The following is a 22,182-nucleotide window of genomic DNA, read 5'->3' on the forward strand; positions in this document are numbered from 1 at the left end:
TCACTGGATTGCTTTTATAGACATACCTAAATGCTTCGATGATGAGAGGGAGAAGGTAACGTCGCTGTTACATTTGTTAATGTAAATGGACAAGTCCTGAAGATATCATGGAAATACTTCACCATGTGTCACAATAGAATCGAATGTGGGTTGTGACAACATCTACCATGCCAAACTATGGTGAACTACGCATGAGTTACTTTGTACCAGTTTGCATGCATTCAGGCTGCTAATAATTCGTGCAACATGTGTTAATTATGAGTCCTAGTGTATGGTGAAGCTACATGACTAGAAAGTTCCATAAATCATTTACATTGCCTTGTTCATGCTATATGAAAAATAAAGCACTCAGCACTTGGCTTCGATGCTAATAAAGCACTCAGCTTTGCCTCGTGCTTTATTAACATCTCAGCCGCATGCCTCATGCCTTATTTTTCATATGTACCACTCTGCGTGGGCAGTTCAAAGGCACCGCCAGTGCCATAATTTGTATATTGCACTGCTGCACTGCGAGTGCATTATAACTTATAATGCACTGGTTGCGGTTTTGTAGACTGCAACAAGTGCATTATAAGTTATAATGCACCGACCGCAGTGCAATATACAGATATTGCACTGGCTGCAGTTTTGCGCAGCATAGCACAAGTGCCGGTGGCCAAGACCACTACGACACCTCACCTAATAGGTGGAAAGACACTTCACAGATCACTCAAATTCTTTTATAGCCTGACATGTAAAGGTCGATTGTGGGCCATAACGTCACTAATACGTATACTGTTTACCAAGCAGCCAATGGCAATCGAAAAAGCCAACGCGGTGGCCACAACTCTAGTCTACATATATATAAATGTACTTATACACCTTACTAGTCTGGTGCCATCCTAGCCCAGATTAAACTGTAGTCCACTTCGACAATGACTCAATAAAACTAATATATTCTAAATAATACTCACCTTTACGTTCGATTGTGGTAACCAGTTTTGTCATGCCACCAGATTCGAGTTTAGCCAGTGTGAATAGTAAGAATTAGACTAGTATCGTTTAGTAGTTAGGTTTTGTTTACTTAAACCGTCTATTTAGCTGCTTTTTTTTGCTCGAGAGAATCACTATGGCGATTAATCTGGCGCTTAGTCTATATGGTGATTGGGTGATCACGCTGGCATGCTGAGCATTACATGATGAGAGTTGAACAGCGAATGCAGGTTAGTGATATAACCCATAGCGTACTAGCTTTCAATATCTCAGGTGGCTGCAGAAGGAACGTCATCACAACGTTCGGCTTGGTTACCCACAATCGATGTTAGAAACCTGGCCTTTATAAGTGTTACAACTGTCTTATGAGATTCTCCCACCTATTAGACTACAACAAGTTTGATACTGAAATTTGATTGGCTGAAAATGTGGTCTCTAAATCTCGTAGAGCCACGGTCATGTCCAATAGAGACCACGCTCTGAGGCGATACGAAACACGATAATTACGCGCCTGTAACATTGGCAACGCATGGGCATTTAAATGGCTAGTAACAGCCGTACTGAATTAGAGGGAGGTGTAATGGGCTTGTTTGTACTAATCAACACTACATTACTTGCTTACAAGCAGCTGTCGAGGCACAACAACAGCAACAATGAGTTGTAGTCCAGTCGCTGAGTCCAGTACTTCGATACATAGCACGCGCCTGTAACATTGGCAACGCATGGGCGTTTAAACGGGTAGCAACAGCCACGCTGAGGTCCCGCCATGTCGGGAGGTGTAGAGGGCTTGTTTCTAGTAATTAGCCATACATTTCCTATTTACAAGCAGCTGTCAACTCAAGGTACAATAACGAGTTGTAGTCTAAATAAGTTAGACGTCAAGAACCACTGGGTTCTACGGGATTTAGAAAACCCTCAGGCCCTTAGTAGCGCCCTCGCTGCGCTCAGGCGCTACAGCCCAGGGCCTTCGAGTTTTCTAAATCCCGTAGAACCCTGGTTCTTGACGTCTAACTATTATTTAGGTGAGTGGTACATAACAGTTATACAACGTGCACTCGTGCTCTGCCTGACTTGCCTTCGGGCCTGACGGCCCTCAGGCTCGTGCGTTTATATCAGGCAGAGCACTCGTGGCCGTTGTATAACTATATAATACGTAGCACTCGCGGCAATCCTTTAACATAAACTTAGACTACAACAAGTTTGATACTGAAATTTGATTGGCTGAAAACGTGGTCTCTAAATCTCGTAGAGCCACGGTCATGTCCAATAGAGACCACGCTCTGAGGCGATACGAAACACGATAATTACGCGCCTGTAACATTGGCAACGCATGGGCGTTTAAATGGCTAGTAACAGCCGTACTGAATTAAAGGGAGGTGTAATGGGCTTGTTTGTACTAATCAACACTACATTACTTGCTTACAAGCAGCTGTCGGGGCACAACAACAGCAACAATGAGTTGTAGTCCAGTCGCTGAGTCCAGTACTTCGATACATAGCACGCGCCTGTAACATTGGCAACGCATGGGCGTTTAAACGGGTAGCAACAGCCACGCTGAGGTTCCGCCATGTAGGGAGGTGTAGAGGGCTTGTTTCTAGTAATTACCCATACATTTCCCATTTACAAGCAGCTGTCAACTCAAGGTACAATAACGAGTTGTAGTCTAAATAAGTTAGACGTCAAGAACCACCGGGTTCTACGGGATTTAGAAAACCCTCAGGCCCTTAGTAGCGCCCTCGCTGCACTCGGGCGCTACAGCCCAGGGCCTTCGAGTTTTCTAAATCCCGTAGAACCCTGGTTCTTGACGTCTAACTATTATTTAGTTAATACCTTCAAACCAGAAAAGGTTTACACTGCAACAGTTACTACAGTACATGTACAGACCAATTTTCAAGTTAATCCATCAAACTGATTACCCTGTAAGCATGTCAACAAATTGCTTTAGAATTTTCTAAATTGTGTATAACTCCACTCTCATATGCACAAAAATTGGACTGTAAATGTGCTGCATTATGCTCTTACTGTGCCCCAAATTTGAAGTAAATTGACTAAAACATGTGTGAGGTATTGTGATTTTTCTAAAGTGTGTGAAAAGAAAAATACGTAAGAAGATTAAAAAGAAAAATACACAGAAAATAAGATGAACTTTGAAGATACATATCTCAATGATGGCTACGTGTATTCAACTCAAATTTGAAATAGGAGGTGTCCTACCCCAGTTTCCACAGCAAAAATGGTTAATTTATATTCAGGCACTATTGAGCTAAGGATGCGTGAAAATGGCATTTTCTCAGTTCCTGTAAAATACACACTTGTCTGTGGTGTGCTTGCAGTTGATCACATGACAAACTATCATGTGTCTTGATAGTCTAGTAAACTGTTCCAACAATACACAGCGAAAAATTAACATCTTGATCTGATGACAGCATGCATGTATTGAATAGTTTGTACATGTAGCAATGAAATTAAAACGACATTAATGAATTATAGTATCTACTTTTCACAGGTTTAAAGTATTGACACAGATGTATTACTCTCACCAGCTCAATACAAGTATACAAGACAGACATTAATGGGTACTAGAAATCAAGCAACCATACAAAGCAATGAAAAAGTTCAAAACATATTTAGCTAAAACACAAACCAAATAAAATGTACTAGTATTTTAAAAATTGTTAATTTAAAAATGAAGTAGGGATCTATGCAATAAAAGTAGTAAAACAAAAGATGAATGATGGTATTATAGCATAGCTCAGTGGGAAGTCCCTACTTTGGCATTGAACAAAATAATAGTTATAGGTAATGAGCCAAAGTAGGGACTTTCCCACAGAGCTATGCTATAATACCATCATTCATCTCTTGTTTCACTACTTTTTATTGCATAGATCCCTACTTTATTTTAAATTAACATACTAGTTTGGTTAGTTTTTGTTGTTGTAGCACAGCTAGCTACAGTGTAACTTGTGACTGTTCCAATTGTGAAGTTGCAGATATCTAGCTAGTATATATCTTATAGTAGCGCCAGGACTGAAGTGCTTCTGAAATCCAGCTCTGAAATAATCCTGTGGCATCTAAATATGCTGCTGAAAGAAAGTGTTGATACGGAGAACTGACGTCTTGATATGTTGGATGAAGAAGACAAGCAGTCTGACTGAAGATAAAACAAAAGACAAGGCGCAGAGGGCCTACACTCGTTGGAACCTCAAAAGGCACATCCCACTGGTGAGCTTGTTATTGTGGTGCAAAATGGTGGCTGTGTGCTGCTTCATTTGGAGTGAGGCAGGCAGTGAGGGAGTGAGGCAGGCAGTGAGGCAGTGAGACTAAAATTCAAGTTTTGGCAATTTTTAAAAATTCTATATATGGTCACCTGTAAGTGTTTTGTGATATTTAATGTATTATATGGACTAGTACTATACCGTAAAGGTGATTTTCGTCACGTAAAATGTCTCTAGGATGATTTTTAAAGGCGGAATTTTTGGCAGTGCATGGAATTTCCGGGGCAATCCTTACTTAAACAGTACTACTGTACCATTTGATAATCGAATACAAACATCATTTATTAAGAGTTTAACATTACTCACCCTAAGACAGTCCAGAATTTTGGGGTAGAACATTTGTGGCACTATGCTGCGAGCAAATGACAGTGATGAACTCTCCTTGACAACATCATCATCATTCAGTATTGTCCACCAAGTCATCAACCATCCAACAATTGTTAAGAAATGTTCTTAGTAACTAACAACTATGAATTAAATTGACTTAAAATGAAGTTGGTGTTTAATATTTGGAGCATCAAGAACAAAGTAAAACTATAAGCTGATGTCCAGCTTGTTAATTCCTTTGAAGTTAAACATTGTGACTGATAGTTTTAATCTGAAACAATGTATCTAACCAATTTCCCTGTTGGATGGCACACCATGTTAACTTTATTTTTGTCATGTGTTTCTCTGTAGAGATTAGTGCTACATATATGCTACGTATAGTACTAATCAAGTGGTTTTCAGTAATTTTTCCAGGATATTCAGATGTTAATACAGTAATGTATACCAATGCCATCAACCTAGAATGCTGAGGTGTGTCTCACTAAGAGACCTTTGGTGTTTATGGTTGTTGGTCCGAGGTACCAACAGACTTTTGGTATACACCAAAAATAACAACACAGACTTCAGGATACAATATTGTTGGATCAGTAGACTTGTAGCGACTACAGAACAACTGACTGTTGGGTGTAATGAATGTTGACAACTATCAAAAGGTAAAGAACATACGTATACCACCGTAGAATGAATTTCATACTTTGTCAAGCCAAAGTTTCTGCTCTTCTTCACTTTCACAAATAAGATCAAGAGATTGCAACATTGCATAAGTCTTTTTTTGTCCTGGTAGAGTGGACACTAGATTGTTAAAAATATGTACAAGATTTACACTGACCATTATAGAAATTGTACATACCTACTTATAAACTACAATACTATATACACTGTATAATAATTTCAAGAACTTTGGAGTGAAAGATCTAAGTGTAAAATAGTGCTATACAGGGGCATATAGGGGGGTTTCCTGGGGTTCCAGAAACTCCTTTGAAATTTGAACTTCTGGGCTTGCAGTAAGAACACTGAAGTGAAACCATCATAGTTTGGCTGCACAAATATACAGAAAGATGAGAATAGAGAAGGCTACAATGCATGGTATATAGGAAACTTGCTTAAAAGGTTTTAGAGAAAACAATGAAGAGTATGAATTTTAACTATACAAGGAAAAACACTAATAAAGATTGAGATACGGCAGTCAGATGTCAAAAATACTCTAATAGAACACTCATAACTGATTGCAGGTATAGTTTTATTAATAACGCAAGACTAGTATAGCTTGAGACATTATATTTCAAGTTTTTAACTGCAGGATACTACTGTAACATACTCCTGACCAGCCATACTAGGGAGCTAAGCAACTAATTAAGCATAATTACATTGAAGATAGCTATTGATAGAGCATGAACTAGTAAAATTTGAAATATTTGCTGTTGTTCAAAATCTGTTAGTGGTGCCCCAGATCCCTCACCACCAACTCTGGAAACCGCCTTGGAAAATCCTGAATACGCCCCTGCTATATTTGCCATACAGAACAGTTACACGGCCAGTGTTGTATGCGCAACCACAATGCTATCTACGCAACCACAGTGCTATATTGGCGACCGCCATGCTATTAGTCTTGTACCCAGGGTCCCAGATCACTTTTGTATTTGGGTGGGGTGCCCCCCCCCCCACCTAAACACAAAAGGGAAAAAGCAGTCTGGCTCTTTCTCCAACCCAAATACAACAGGGAAAAAGCAGTCTGGGTATGAGACTACCATAGTAGTTATAGCACTGTGCGTGGGCAGAAGACAATTAGTTATGCAGCACCCAACCCTAAAATTTAGAAGACAAGGATGATTAGCTGGAGAAGAAGGCAGAGGAAAAGCACTCCAGAGGGTCTTCAAGGTATATTCATATCCAGAGCAAAGTCGATTGTTTCACTGAAGTCTTGCTTGGTGAGTCTTGAATGGTTTTGCACATGCAAAACTTGGAAGTTCTTTAAATCAGTTAAAGCTCGTGCTATATGAAAAATATAGCCCTCAAAGAGTTGTCTCGAGACAAAATATAGCACTCAGCTTTGCCTCGTACTATGTTTGTCTCTCACACACTCTTTTTCGTGGTATATTTTTCGTATAGCACTTGTAGCAATGCTTTAACTAATACATATAATAGAAACATGTAATGATAAACATAAACAAACTTCAATTCAACAGTTTCTATTCCAAACAATGTTTAATAGAGAACTTAATTACTGCCTCATGTCATGCCATTGACCGGCATTTTGCGGCAACTAATATATAATTATACACTCACAGAAGATCTTTATTGGATGCATGCTTACATAATAACTCACCACTGCTCATGAGTACACACACATGTTGACATATACAAAATTAATGTATAATAACTTACTTTGCTTCTCCTCCTCAACAAATATTGAAAATGATTGATCTTTCTTATCAGTATTAAAAGAGTACCTATGAAACCCATTGGATTGCTGTCCTTCTCTCACATCAACAATATGCTCTGTAAGCACTAAAACTTATCTAATAATTTTGTACTATATAAAACAGTATCTCTCACAAGCTTGTGATTGATCAAGTTTGGAAGTTTCTGTTTTTTGCCATGTGATCATCTACATTCATAAACACACATATATTCAGTAAACCATCACTTAAGTTTTACCAAGTCTTGACTGTCTATCTTGAATATTCTCTGGTGTGGCCGTGATCGTCCATTTCGTGTATACTTCATCATAACATAGTTGTTCTTGTGTAGCAGTGTAAAGTCATATTTACCATCAGCAACTACGTATATAAGATGATGATTATATTTCCTTAAGTTATGTATAGCCACTGACCATGCTTCTGTGATGACCTTTGATGTCTTCGGGCAAGTCCCTACAAAGACAATACACACTGATTACTGGTGAATAGGTTAGTAGAGAACGGTGGCGGAGGAAGTAGTTGATGTGAGGGGGGCTGACCAGAGTATAGAATCTCTGGCAGCAGGGGTTGTGTGTAGCTTTCACGATGTCTCAAAGTTCACCAAAATTAATTTATAGCAATTTTATATTTGAAGCATTTAACTAAAACACCAACTTTTAATCAAAACAGGTAATATAAACCTCTTTTGAGCAACTACAGGGTTAATGAACATATAGCATTATGTACAGAACAGCCTTTAGCCACCTGGTATAAAGTGGTAAGACACCAACTTTCAAAGTAAGAGGTAGATGGTTCGATTTCTGCTGTAGACAACATTTTTCTCCTTTTATTATTATTTTTTTACTACTTTCAGGAACATATTTTTATGAAGCCCTTCACTGCTCTATTAGGGTATTTGAGTGTTCTATTAGAGTACATCAATTTTTATCACGGTTTTCAGTCCCACTCCAAGAAAGATAATTTCGGGAAGATATTATTCTGAGGGGGCTAAGCCCCCCCCAGCAGACGAAGGGGTCCCCTTCCTGCCACCTATGGCAGATAACATGTCATATTCTACAAACTATTTTGTGCAAATATTTCTGGAGAGGAAACCCATGCATGTTGTGCTTACATTTCTTCCATGAAGTCTTCGTAAAATATTGTGTGTTCTTTGCTTTACAGAGCTACCCACTTCAGAGCTTGGACGTCTAAATGATTGATACTGATTCTCATTATAATGCTCTTCAGAAGACTTTGCTGGAGCAAATGCCATTGACTCTTCTAAATTTCTGGCTCTCCTGAACTGATCTACAAACATAAATTATATCATATACCAACAACAATAACACGTACCTTGATTCTCCTTCAGATATGTCAAGCATGTGTCAACATCTCCAACTGGTGTAGTAACATCATCCAAAATCTTTGATAAGTTTAGAGTGAAGTGTTTTCGGGGTACTGTGAAGTTTAAGTCCTGCCATTTCTGCCATTCTATAAGAAGTTACCAACCAAATACATACCTTACCACATATTCAATATAGATACACATACCTTCTGTAATTTTGTCTACCCATCGTTTGCAGCTTTCTTGATGAGGAGCTTCCAACAACATTTCAGATTTCTTAAATACTAGTTTGAATCCAATAAGGTTTGTATTTTCATCATAATCTATTCTCTGTATGCTTGTCAGTGGAATTTGTTTGTGTACATTCACCTATATCAAAATGGTATATTATAATACATTTTTTTCAAATATTTGTATAGCTAAATCATACAGTATAGTAGTACTGTATATTAGGGATCATGTTGTTATGGGCTTTCTTGCCCAAAAATATCACCTTAAAACCAGCCTCAAATTTCCTTCATAACAGCTTGGCAGTATTGGTTAGGCATAGCCAAGCCCAAAAATGCCTTCAGAGTGACCCCAAACCCTTCCAACAAGTTTCTATGGAATTTAAAAAATTTCCTATTTAACCTAACTGACTAACTAACTAACTGATGCCTTCACCAAAGTATAACTCAACAATGGATAAGGCTACGGGCTTGATTTTTTCAGTGTTCGATGTCGCTTCAACCCGAAATGTGCCTTTTCACCAACCGCAGTACATACAATGCACATATCATGGATTTACCTGTTTCCTCCTTTGTGTTCCAGTTCTTTTCGCTGACAATGCAAGGTGTCAATTTGCAATAGCACAATACGGCTTCCCTCTAGAGAGCTCTGTCATGCTTTTCACCCGCATTTTCCATAGTGACTGGATTCATTGCAGAGAAGTTTCTTGTACTGCTCTTCGTTTGTAACGCTGTGCAATGAGCGGAGTATAGCTACAAACGAAGCATAATGGCCACCTCACTTTTCAGTGCGTAATTGATTAATGGGGTGCACGTTCAGGCGCAAAATTATTTTATGGAATGCCTGGCATCATTCTTTCTTTTAATGTGGTACACGTGGATTCAGTAGTCATAATTGTGGTATTAAAAAAGTAAATAAACAAGTAGAAGGAAATTTTGGAATTTCAGCTGGATTAGGGATCAAAAAACAAAAAAGCAGGGAAACAAGGGAACAGCTAAAAAGCTGTGAAACAAGGGAGTTGCCTATACCTGCAGATATACAGGGGTGTACTAGTGGACATCTAATCCCTAATTCAGTCATGGTTATAGACTAAAGAGTAGGGATTAGATGTCCACTAGTATATCTACAGGTATAGGCAACCTCCCTTGTTTCACAACTTTTTAGCTGTTCCCTTGTTTCCTTGCTTTTTTGTTCCTTGATCCCTAATCCAGCTGAAAATTCCAATTTTTTCTTTCTACTTGTAGAATTTAAAGGCCATGCATGGTCTCATTCAAGTGTCTGTTATACTATTCAGCCTCCACAAAACATTTTGTTGTGACATTACAAATACAGAGCTGATATTTAGCCTTCTCACAGGTCTCTATAGTGGGATAGCATTCACAGATAATACCATTGCTGGCAAGAAGTCGGTGTTTAAGTACAGGTTGAATGCAGAAAAAATCACAGATCCCAGTTGTTGTGGCTCCTTTGGTGCATGCCTAGACTGCATGTTGCTGAGGATGAAATCACCACTGGGTCTGGGATTTTTTTTCTGCGTTCTTCACGTTTTAGTCACATGTTTATGACTCCCTATATTCACAGGCTTTAGCCTTCTCACAGGTCCCAAGTGGGGTAGCATTCACAGATATTTGAAAGGGACTTTGTGGTAATGATGTGCCATATTTGAAACTAGACACTTCCTGTAATTATATCCCCAAGCAAATGGGACTGGCTTGTGGTGTAAAGGTAGTTTCCCTGATCTACCTTAACTGCGATGGTGCCATGAAGGCATTGTGAGGTTGATTTCTGTGTTAGAAAGTGCATACCTCTATGAACCCTAATATAGAGGGATCATAGAGGTATGCACTATGATCCCTCTATGCCTGGTATGCTCAATACTTTATATGACAATTTCTACTATCATACAAATTTGACCCACCAAAAGTTGAGCTAGAATACCAAAGCAACAATGATGATATATTACATTATTCTTCTATTGCTACAAATGTACAGTGACATAGACTATCATACCCTTTGCAGCAAATGATTATACTCCAGGGAGTGTTCTGTTAACTTGAACTTTCGATGTTGTCTGTGTTCATGTGGCATTCTTGTGAATACTTTAGTCTGCTTTCGAATGGTTTTGTACAACCATCCACTTAACATTACACCAGCATTCTTTTGTGCTGCTGGTGACTGTCGGTCTGCAATACCATCAACTGATTCATAATCTGACATTGGATGTAAGGAAGCATATGGAGTATAACTCGTCAGAGAACTGGAACTTTGACTTTGCGCGGTCTTAGACTTTCTCTTTTTTAAAAGACTCGAGGTATCTATGGTATGTCTTCGCCAACTTGCAGTACTACTTTGTGACCCTCTCATGATATTACAGCTAGCATCATCTAGTTCATCCTGTTGGCTACTAAGCTGGCGGCAAGTTTTGATCTGTTCAAGAACAGCGTTGTGTACTGTTAACTCCGACATCCTGCGTGTTTACTGTTTAGTTTTAACACATCCTTTACAGTTCGCTCAATTTATCTTTCATCTGAGGGAAACCCCTGGAGACTCCCTTAGAAGATAAGGAAACGGAAACGTTACTCTGGTCGCGCCGATGTGGTCTTACAAGGGGTAGTCACCTCCATACCAGCAATTGATCCGCTCGCGACCGGGATCAAGATTTAATCAAGTGATCAAGGGGTATTTTCGCAGTGAATCAAGCGATCAAGGCGTCCGCAAAAGTGGCGATCAAGCACCCTTGGAAAGCTAAGCTTTTACGGTGGACGATCAAGAATAAAGACTCTTGGAAAGATGAAATCAAGTGATCAAGGCAATATTTTGGCGATCAAACTTTTTGATCCCGGTCGCGAGCGCATCAATTGGCGGTATGGAAGTGACTATATACATATATGTTCGCGTTGAGCTGAATCCTCAAAAACATTTAATAACTCATGGATGCAATTACACACGATCTTGAAATTTGGCTCATTTGTAGTACTGCTTGACCCGCTAAAATATTTCAAAATCTTGTTCAAATGTTTGACATAATATTTACGGCCAATCAAAATTTTCACAATATATTTCCTATGGAGAAGCCATATAAGTACAGTGTCCATTAGAGCCCTTTCCCGAACTAATTCTTGTAATGGAGCCAAACCGTACATGTCTGTTGTTGACACCTTTGCTGTTACTAATAATCATCTGGTTGGCAGAAATGTTAACTCTGTTGAGAAAAAATCCACTTTTAATTTTTAGCTGTTTTTCAGGATTCAGCTCAACGTGAACATACTTATACCCCTTGTCTTAGACGAGTTTCGTTATGTACAGACATCCTACGGATCACGTGATCAACACTTTAAGCACAAAATGACGTTATACCGGAAACTACTTTATGCGTACTTGCGCTATGTGCACGAAACCATAGATAATATATACCTTACCCACGAAACTATTCATGCTCGATGGAGTCAGCGGTGTTAGTTAGTAGGATTGTTGTAGCTACTTAGCCTGTCCAGTTCAGACATAAACACGTGGCTGTAATTGGTGATTAATAACCAAAGTCATCAAGGTGAGATTTCACACACACAAACAGTACCTGAATCAATGCACCAGTCTAGACACCTGAGCCCTGACAATACACTATAATCATACTGGTAGGCTGCTGTATAGATTTATAGCAGCACACCTATACAAAGGGGTGTTACTCAGGTACTTGCTGTAGGATCACGGTCAAAGTATTGCTTAATTGACCAGACAAAATCTTGCAAAATTTCACCTTCAGACCTGTGACTTGAAGACTTTTTCAGTGTTTGACCTGTGACTTTGAAATATTTCTTAAGTTTCAACTGCCCCAGCCCTATTTTCCAATGTACGTCTGTGCTTATAACATAGTATGAAAAATAATAATTTCTCAGTGTGTGCTACCAGCAGCTGTGAAAGAAGCACAATTATAATAATGGTGAAATGTCTACTGGAGCTTTGTTAGAGATCCCTTGTGAGTTACGTATATTTCCATAAACTTTAATGAATAATTGTAAGTTTCAACCCTTTGTCTCATCTTCACCCTTGACCTACTGTAGGACAATTTTGTGAGTTTATAATTAGCTGCATCAAAATTTGACCTACAGTAACTTTCTGTAAACACCTTATACTACCTCTAGCATTGTTTTAAGAGTCCGATGTAATAGTCACTGGTGCACTGTAAATTTGGAAATATATAGAGCAGTTGCAATTGCATGTGACATCACAGCTGTGGTGTTCAATTGAAACATGTGGCAAAAACTTGTGGCATTTGTACAGCCAGATGTTGGAAAAATTACATGTTTCAATTACCTGCAGTTGTGGAGTGACCTACTAGAATAGTGAAACCATACTTTCTGGTGAAAATGTCATCTATTCGTTCACAAATTTTTGAAACAGGTCCTCTTGTGAGTTGGTATAGCGAGGGACTTAACTGCTTGAATTTTAGTAGGTATGAAAATTTTACAAATGCTAGTATATATACTTCACATAATTTTTGTAGCCTGGTGGCCCCTTCTGTAGTCTACTTGAACCACTGCCTTGTTCACCTCACCATTTAGTACCATGGCTTTGTTATGGCTGGGAATTGCTACTAGTTTGATGGTACCGTACGTCCATTAGATGGCCCATTTTTCACATGTGTTGTATTGTCACTTGTGTGTTATTACTTCAGGTGTTATTGCTTGTCCCTAAAATTCTTTTAAATATACTGTACAGCACTAGCAAAAGAGTGCTTGTTTGATTTATACTAGGGACAGTAGCATGTGATCATGTAGTATTGCACAAGTACTAAAAATATTTCACATGAGCTGACTAGTGTCTGTACAAAAGGAAGGGGCCCGACACATTTTAGTTCTACACGTACTTCGTGTGTTGTTTGTAGTGGTGTGAATCATGATTGGAAAAATGATAAAGTAATCAGACTTACTATGTGTGGCAGTCACGACTTTCACATAAACAGTAACAGTGATCATCAGTGATTACAATACAATCATTGTTGTATGATCTATTACTTCAACAGGTATTACTACTACATTAATTTTAATTTAAAAAAAAATTTTGTTAGCACTTCATAGTGCATGTGGTCTTGTCCTACTCTCCTGGACTTATACATTCAACCTATCCCTGATTTATTAAGAAAGCAAGTATGTCACCGTTTACCAGCTGGCACAGTGACGATGTATTGAATACAGTAAAACCTGTTCTATTTCGGTTGCTATTGGGCCAAAAAGTTTCCTGACCTTATTAAGCAGGTGGTTGCATTAACAGGTCACTTAGTATACTGACGCATTTGGGGATTATTACAATGGTCAGTTTAGACAGGTGATCCAGTGACCTTACTAAACAAGTGGCTGCATTAGGGTTCACAGCAGGCTTAATTATTTGATGGCCAGTTTAGACAGGTGCATGACCTTAACATACAGTGACCTTATTAAGCAGGTTTCACTGTATTGCAATGCCCATTACAAATTCTTGAACATACAAATTGCTTAAATAGTGCAGATAAATTAATGCCAAACTTTGCCATGGCCTCATTTTACCTTGTAAACATTTTGTACAACTTGACTTACAAATGTAAGTACTCATATTAGTATTGAAACTATAGGGCTGATGGTTTTTCAGTGTCCGAGTACTCTCTAGAGTTAACGATCGAGTACTCACGAATACTACGTAGCTATTTGTAGTCATACCCATTTGACATGTTTTGTACCAACCTTAAACAGTTTACAGCTTTTCAAGTAACAACAATAATACTGTATTAAAGTACTGATATTAGTGTCCCTGACAAAAAAAAAGTATGCTAATCAAAACTCTACAGCCTTGATTGTGTCACTCCCTGATGACAAATACATCATGTGAGCTGGGTCATGTGATCTTAACGAGTACTTGAGTACCAATTTTATTATCCGAGTACCAAATCCTTAGCGAGTACTCTCCGAGTATTAGTATTTGTTTCAGCCCTAATTGAAACACATCAATACCAAGGCACAAGTTATATTGTTAGGTATTACCCACTCCTAAGAGATACACACACAACTTTTGTCAGCAGTAGATAAGCTAAATTGGGAGAGTATAATAAATGTGTGATGTAATCAAAAATTTCCTTGTACTTGATTTAGTGTTGCAGTAATGGTTAGATATTAGTGTACAGGTGAAATGGAGAGATCGTGACTTGTCACACATGAACCTGTATAAAATGAATGGCTAACAGCAACTACAGAAGAACACTATGAAGTATTAACTTAACACAAATTAAAATGCTTTAAATTATTATTACTTTGTGTCATATTAAAAGGGTTTATGAGATTATGACAATTCTGTGTGGTACAGTGTTTATACAACCAAGAGGTTATGGCATAAAAATGAGAGTGTCAAACTGCAAAATCGCACAGAGACCCCTCCAGTTTAGGTAATGAAGGGTGAAATGGTATCTCAAAACTTCATGGTGGTGGCGTCTTGTCTTCTGAGCTGGGAACTTTCTATAATTGTGTACATAAACCTACTGTTACAATGAGTAGTGGAAGAAACCACATTTGGGACCAAACCTCCACAATAAAATGTGACCAGATGAGCAAAAAAATCTATCAATCCTCAAATTCCATTTTCTTGCTTCTCTATTATTGATAGTAAAAAGGAGTGGACAGCCTAAGTTTTAGCCATAGTCTTGGAGTTAGTTGGAACAGCAAGAAGGTATATACAGGCGCTTAATTAATAGATCATAACTCACGACTGAAACAAGCTATAAGATGGAACTTGGCTCAATCTGTTCACCGTTAACTGGCAAATCCATCAAGGTATAGTGCCTTTTCTATATTTTTGTATGCACAAAGAATAAGGCCATTCTAACAAAAGACAATGGTAATTGTATTCTAAATAATTGCCTATTATCACGTACCTTTAACTGAATGAACATGACACAAAGATTTTCTTACACTTCCTGAACAGGCAAGTCCAATGGTATACAGACTTTATTGATTTCAGCTACATATCAATGCAATTAAATCATGCACAAAATTTTTATGAGACACGCATACTTTTTACCCAATAGTAATAAATAACATTTGCCAATCCCCCCCTCCTGGTTTTGTTCAGCTGGTCACAAATTATCTTTAAGATAGCTGTTCACAACTACATACATTGCACATGTGCAGCAATAGCCAATAAAGTTGACTCTTTGTAGAATTCAAGTTTGCTGCTCAAATTCCATTGGCAACGTAGTCACAAACAATCAAACCTCTGTATGTTGACATGATCAGCGCAACGAGGTGGTCTTATTAATGAGGTCATGAAGTATATGTTTAGTTATGTGTAGGCGTGCATGGCCATATAATGAGGTGGTTTCATTAAAAAGCACCCATTAATTATAAAGATAGCATACCTTGGCAGTGACATGCCTAGGTGGTTCCATTTCTGAACCTCGTCACACATTCTCATCTAGTGTTGCATGATACTTCAATTACAATGAATTCCTTTAGCACTAGGAAGAGTTCTCATAAGTAAAAGGTACGTAAGACAAAGTATAGTGCACTCATGGTTTACAACAATTCTGACAGTGTATAAGTGAAAAAACCTCCTTAAATTACAATGTGCTGACAAGGACATGACAGCACTACAGTGGAACTGAAATAATATACATGCCTTGAGATTAAACAATAGTATTGTCAAAGTGTCCGTGTTCTGATTTCACAGGTCTATATACACTTATATATACAAATAGAACCATGGACAAGTTTCCTGATTATCAAGGTGGATCCATGTGTGCTACCTAGTTCATAAACTCCTTAGATGCCTATATCAAAATTATACAACTAAGTAGCTTGATGGTCACTTCTCTCATATAGACTTTAATTAGCTTCCACTAAATCTTTACACAGAAATATACATTGAAATACACAAAAAAAAATTGAACACTCAGTTCATACACACACACAAACACATACCCACACATGCATGCACGCACGCACACACACACACACACGTACCAATTAATGGAAAAGAGAATTAGCAGAAACAGTGAATTGGTAAATTAAAGTTCAATTCGCGTTAGTCTAAGAGTACAGTATGGAACAGTGATTTGACCAACCTGTGTTTAGAAGGAAATTAAATTAGTTTTTCAAATATTGCATAGTCTCCACATTTTTGTAGGGAAGTATAATATCTATGACACGCTACAAAGCATTCAATTTCCTTGTGACACCACTGCACTCCGTAATCCAACACAAAATTTAATCCCTAGACTTAAAACTTTAATGTGAAGGAATGGTACTGAAAGCAGAGATTATAGAGGAGAGCGCCCCTCTATATGCATATGGTTGTTTATTATCTCTGCTGAAAGATAGAGTATTGTTACTATGAAATATTACTAAGTTACTAGGTAAAAGTATAATGCACAACAAATGGCGAGGTATTCTGCTTAAGGACAGCTTTTGTATTAGAATACTCGTCGATCAATACTTTAGCCCGTTGCCTTCATTTTTTTCTTGTAAAACAGCATTAAATCTGAAGGCGTAGCAACTTTTCACTAGACTACATTCAACATCACACATGGTCTATATGAAAACACCTTCAAATTTGGCAAACACTAAGTTCAAGAAATTTTAAAAAGCAACAAGGAATTATATATATATATATATAGTAGATGTCTGTGGATGATGGTGCATGTCAGTGCAATGGAAATAGAACAAGTAGCATTATAGTGCACCATTTACTATTTTGGTGTCCTTCATTAGTTGGACTCTTACACAAAAGGGGTGGCATTAGTTTAAACCTTGCACTACAACTGAGCATGCCAAAATATAGCAGCCTACCAGCAACAGAGATCATGATAGTGTGTTGTCAATGTTTCCAGGGGCTCAGGTGTCTAGACTGGTGCATTGATTCAGGTATTATGTGTGTGTGTGAAATCTCACCTTGATGATTTTGGTCATTAACCACCAGTTACAGCCACGTGTTTACGTCTGAGGTGGACAGGCTAAGTAGCTACTGTAGTACAGCAGTCCTAGTGACACCGCTGACTCCATAGAACATGAATGGTTTCATGCGCACGCATAAAGTAGTTTCCGGTATAACGTCATTTTGTGGTTAAATACTGATCACGTGATCCGTAGGATGTCTGTACATAACGAAACCCGTAAATAACTGCCATATTTACGTCGGTATTGGATAGAGAAATTCAAGGGCTTTCTATGGTGTGCTGTAGAGATTTTGTGAGTTAAAGGTTGTAAATTAGTGTTTTGTATGTAGTGTAAAATACATGTATTTTGCATTGGACAACAAATGACAAGGAACGATGAGATTTTATGATCAACCTGTTTTACCAAGCTGAGGTTTCAAAAAAGATATTAAACAGATGTTAGATTTATTTAATGCATAATTATATTTCAGGGGGCTCAGTCTCACATATCAATGGTGTATGGCCAGTTTTCATTCTCAACAGCTATGTTCACAGCTTTGTGCACCTCCGGTGCAAGGTAAGAAACCCACAATCGAACCCCAAATCGGTCTTTTTCATAGCTCGAACACGTGTCACAGCTCCAAAAATGGCAAATTTGGTAAACCTCGCTCAGGAGATGTCTCAGAAGTTTGATAAACTAGAGAAGGAAGTTTGTGCCCTGAGAAAACAGGCTGACAAATCCCACGCCCATTCTTGCAGAATAGCTCACCGTTGTTCTCAGAGTAGAACAACCCACCATCGTTCTCAGGACAGAACAACTCACCACCATCATTCCCAGAGCGGAAGCACTCACCGTCCCCCTAGCAGGATGACCCATCATCGTTCTCGGAGTAGAACAACTCATCATCATTCTTGGAGTAGAACAACAATTCAATGGTCGCAGAATATTTACTGTCACCATGCTTACCACAAGAGAAGGATCCACTTATGTTTTGGAAACTAAATGTTCCCTATTGGCTAAACTAGCAACCCAAATTTTGTGTGTGCCAGCTTTGTAGGCTGGGTGTCCCACTTTTCAGTATTGCACAGAAAATATTTTAATCCGAGAGATGCAGGCTAACAGATAAAAGATTGATGTTTATTAGATGCAATTAATAGCTCACAATACACATACACCCCCTGTACATACGTAGAGCTAGCATGTTGCCTTACAGTTTAATAACAGCAGTTATAGTAACAACAATATTATGTGTATGGATTAGAAGATAACATGTGTACAGTTTAGATAGACAATTAAGTGATTGAGTCACTAAGTATTTGAAATTGTAATTAAATACTTTATTGTATTTGTATTTAAATACTGTCCTGACAAAAATATTTGCAATCGTTTTTGTATTTGAAAATTTTCTAGTATTTGTATTTGTAATTAAATACTATGCACTGTATTTGACCCCAAGTCTGGTGAACTTGTAGCAGGAACACCAGATTATCTTAATTTGGCAGCATGGAGAATCAATGGAAACAGTGAAGGGTAGTATACTGCTGAAATAGCTACGGTGTGATTACATTGATTCCTCAAAAGTGAATTATAAGTGTGAGAACAATCAGTATGCCTTGATGAAGATCAAAATACTCTAAAAGAGCAGTCAAAGTATTTTAGTAGAGCGGTAAAGACTACTCTAATAAAACATTCATAATGCATAATGGGGAATGTAATGTATATGACTAACTTGAAATTTGGTTATCAACTAAATCTTGACAAGTTTGTCATCTCAACTGAAGAATTTGGACATAATTTAGATCACTATATTGCCCCTGTCTGACCAGCCATAAATTATGATTTATACTTTCCGTGGATCTAATGAATTTTGTATGTTCAAAATCCGTCAGTGGCTGGGAGCTACATTCCAGACTGCTGTACTAGTAACACACAATCAAATCTGGAAACTAGCTCTGGATATGCCCCTAGTTATGACCAGCATTTATTGGCTCATTTACCCAAGTATATAAATATGTAGCTTATTTACACTTGTGGTTGATACAATGAGTGCTTCACTAGATGTGAATCATCTGCTGCTGCAAAGCAACTTTGTGACATACATTTTATGTGATGACACTTACTAACTATCACTTCAATCAGAGTGAAATAATATGAACATACAAGATAACTAAACAGCAGAGCTGTGTCTCACATGGCCAGACTGCTTTTTCTCCCATGGCACTTATCGATTAAAGATAATTTCTAATCAATAAGTGCCACCTTTTCTCCCAAGGCGCTTATCAATTAGAAATAAGCTTAGAGTTCTAATTATTGATAAGAACTGTGGGAGAAAAAGCAGTCTGGAATCAATAAACGCCATAGGAGAAAAGCAACCTGGCCACGTGTGATTAGTGCAAACTACATGGTACTACCTGTCCTTTTACATGCATGGCTTCAGTTTCTGGTACCAAAAAGAAATGAAATTGTGCATTAAGCACTTAAGGACAGCACTATTCACAGTAGCTAGCAAGTAAAGGTTTGAGCAAAGCTAACTTGACACGCAGGTACATGCTTTCTTGTACCCAGGTGTTACAATGTAGGCAAGTAGTTGACATCAAGAAGATAATAAGCACTCTAAAAAATTCCCAGCATGTACACCTGTACAAACAAACATGCATCCAATTGGACTTACCAATTCCTACCCTATGTCTATCAAATTTGTTATATACTTTCCCAAAAGTCCCATATGCTGTGAAGCAATACCAGAATACTATGAACTTACTATGAGCAAAAAAATAAATTCAAAAGTATATATCAAAAAAGTGTGCTAAAGCAAAAAAAAAAGGTATTCGAACCAGTGACTTACGTAAAACTACCAATGTCACTATGCAGGCTTTAGGACATGAATGGTGCTGATGTTTATAATGTTAGCTTCCCAATGTATCAGTTTATACTGTTGTGGTTAGGTGGAATCTAACTCCATGTGTAGGATACATGGTCAACAATATATGTAGCCAATTTATGAATACTGTAATTATGTAATGATATTTAAACTTCCTTACTAATACATAATCATCCTCATATTTGTTTACACAATATAGTTTATTCTTTGGAGATGAACTTTGATCAAAGGACCATGCATATAAAATAATGGTGCATGCTAACTGAGAGAAGGCCGGCGTTTGCACAAAAGCCTTATTCATACACTTGCATTGCTTTGAAGATAATATGTTGACTATAGTTGGAATGTTATAGTTTAAGCAGCTAGACATGTAGCAATATTTCCTTACATAATAAACCATTAAGTACAATATACTATGTAAGGTTATAAACCGCTCCCATGTTTTACTCCCTTCTTCTTTTAAATTGATATATGCTCACTAGTAATGATCCATTTTAGAGAATTTACACTTCCATTGTTACTGTCAAACAAGATAATCAAAGCACATGATATAGTACAATACACAATCCAGGTCAGATCCGGATATTTATAATCCAGGTTGGAGAAGGTTGACCTGTGACTCGGGTGACATGACCCAGTTTCAACTCTGTTTCACATCCAATGAAGTCAACATAAGCACAAATAAGCTCCTTTTTTCATTCTCAAACATTACCAGTAGAGTACAAATCAAAGAAAATGCTGTTGTTAATACCAATATCATGCACCTTTATGGAATAGTCTTAGTGCACCTAGCATTAAAGGGGCAATGTGCTGTTTACATTATTAAATTTTTGGGGCCCAATAAAATCATGTGATGCTTGTACTTTACCACCTGCAACATGAACTTGACAAGACACACAATGCAACCAGCTGGTCTTGGACAAGAATTGAGTGGCTTCCATATATCAAAACATAATACAGCAATGCATGTAATATATACAGCGCATTGTCCCTTTAAATCTAACATTGAAAACAAGAAAATGCTTATAGAATATGGATGGTATAAAATTGCCAGAACCTAACTTTTGGGGTTGAACAGAGCAAAGCAGCTCACAGCTACTATTTCACAACACAACAACAAACTCACATGTGGGATGTGCTTTTTCTGGTTTTGATGAGTGTCTGCCTTCTGCATTTTGTCTTTCCTTTTATCAATTGTATGGTTCTCCTTCATGCATGGAAACCATACCAAGACATTAATTTTCCATACTGACACTTTCCTGAGAGAAGCATATTCAGATGACACAACTGAAACTATTTGAAGTGTTTGCATGCTACTATTACAGGTAGTGGATACCTGTAGCCAAATTTATAAAGCAATCGGATCACTACTGAAAAAAGAACATCACACAATCAAACATAAACAATCAGAATACAGTGACCATGCTTCTTAGTGATCCAACTGTAGTTGTAGAAAACAAGACATAACAGCTACACCCTTTAATCTATTGTGTAGCTTACAAAGAGGTTAGAGGATTTAGTGGCTAACAGTGCTGCCATGAGCTGAGGTAAAAATATGTCATATATACACAAAATTATTTTGCCACAGATACTTCCAGTCAAATGTGTTGTAGTTTCATACAAAGTTCATAAAATATGTTCATAGCTGCAACTAGTGCAATTAATTTGTTAACATTTTATAGACTATGACACACATAGTATGCTTTGAAATTTAGTTGTTAATGAGGTATTTAAAAGCGGGTAGGTATCTATAGTGCAATTAAAAATAATTGAAGTAGGGTTTCAACAATAAAAGGTACGTATAGTGAAATGAGATATGAATGACAGCACTACAACATAGCTGTATGTGGGAAAACCCCTA

At 37.8% G+C, this 22,182-nt stretch overlaps 1 protein-coding gene across 1 annotated transcript in view; it reads right to left on the reverse strand.

Moving 5' to 3' along the window:
• The window catches only part of LOC136250620 (1-phosphatidylinositol 4,5-bisphosphate phosphodiesterase delta-4-like), a 30,115-nt gene extending 18,918 nt beyond the window's left edge, over positions 1 to 11,197 (reverse strand). The window contains exons 1-11 of the mRNA XM_066042848.1: positions 10,557 to 11,197; positions 8,525 to 8,687; positions 8,327 to 8,464; positions 8,106 to 8,281; positions 7,408 to 7,447; positions 7,233 to 7,354; positions 7,131 to 7,182; positions 6,960 to 7,082; positions 5,269 to 5,366; positions 5,147 to 5,217; positions 4,554 to 4,677 (exon numbers count right to left, since the gene is read on the reverse strand). Of these exons, the coding sequence (XP_065898920.1) occupies positions 4,554 to 4,677; positions 5,147 to 5,217; positions 5,269 to 5,366; positions 6,960 to 7,082; positions 7,131 to 7,182; positions 7,233 to 7,354; positions 7,408 to 7,447; positions 8,106 to 8,281; positions 8,327 to 8,464; positions 8,525 to 8,687; positions 10,557 to 11,012 (1,563 nt within the window). The 5' untranslated portion in view covers positions 11,013 to 11,197. The remainder of the gene's footprint in view (positions 1 to 4,553; positions 4,678 to 5,146; positions 5,218 to 5,268; positions 5,367 to 6,959; positions 7,083 to 7,130; positions 7,183 to 7,232; positions 7,355 to 7,407; positions 7,448 to 8,105; positions 8,282 to 8,326; positions 8,465 to 8,524; positions 8,688 to 10,556) is intronic.
• Between the last annotated feature and the right edge of the window lie 10,985 nt (positions 11,198 to 22,182).

This window comes from Dysidea avara, chromosome 3 (assembly GCF_963678975.1).
Source record: "Dysidea avara chromosome 3, odDysAvar1.4, whole genome shotgun sequence".
Lineage (NCBI taxonomy): Eukaryota > Metazoa > Porifera > Demospongiae > Dictyoceratida > Dysideidae > Dysidea > Dysidea avara.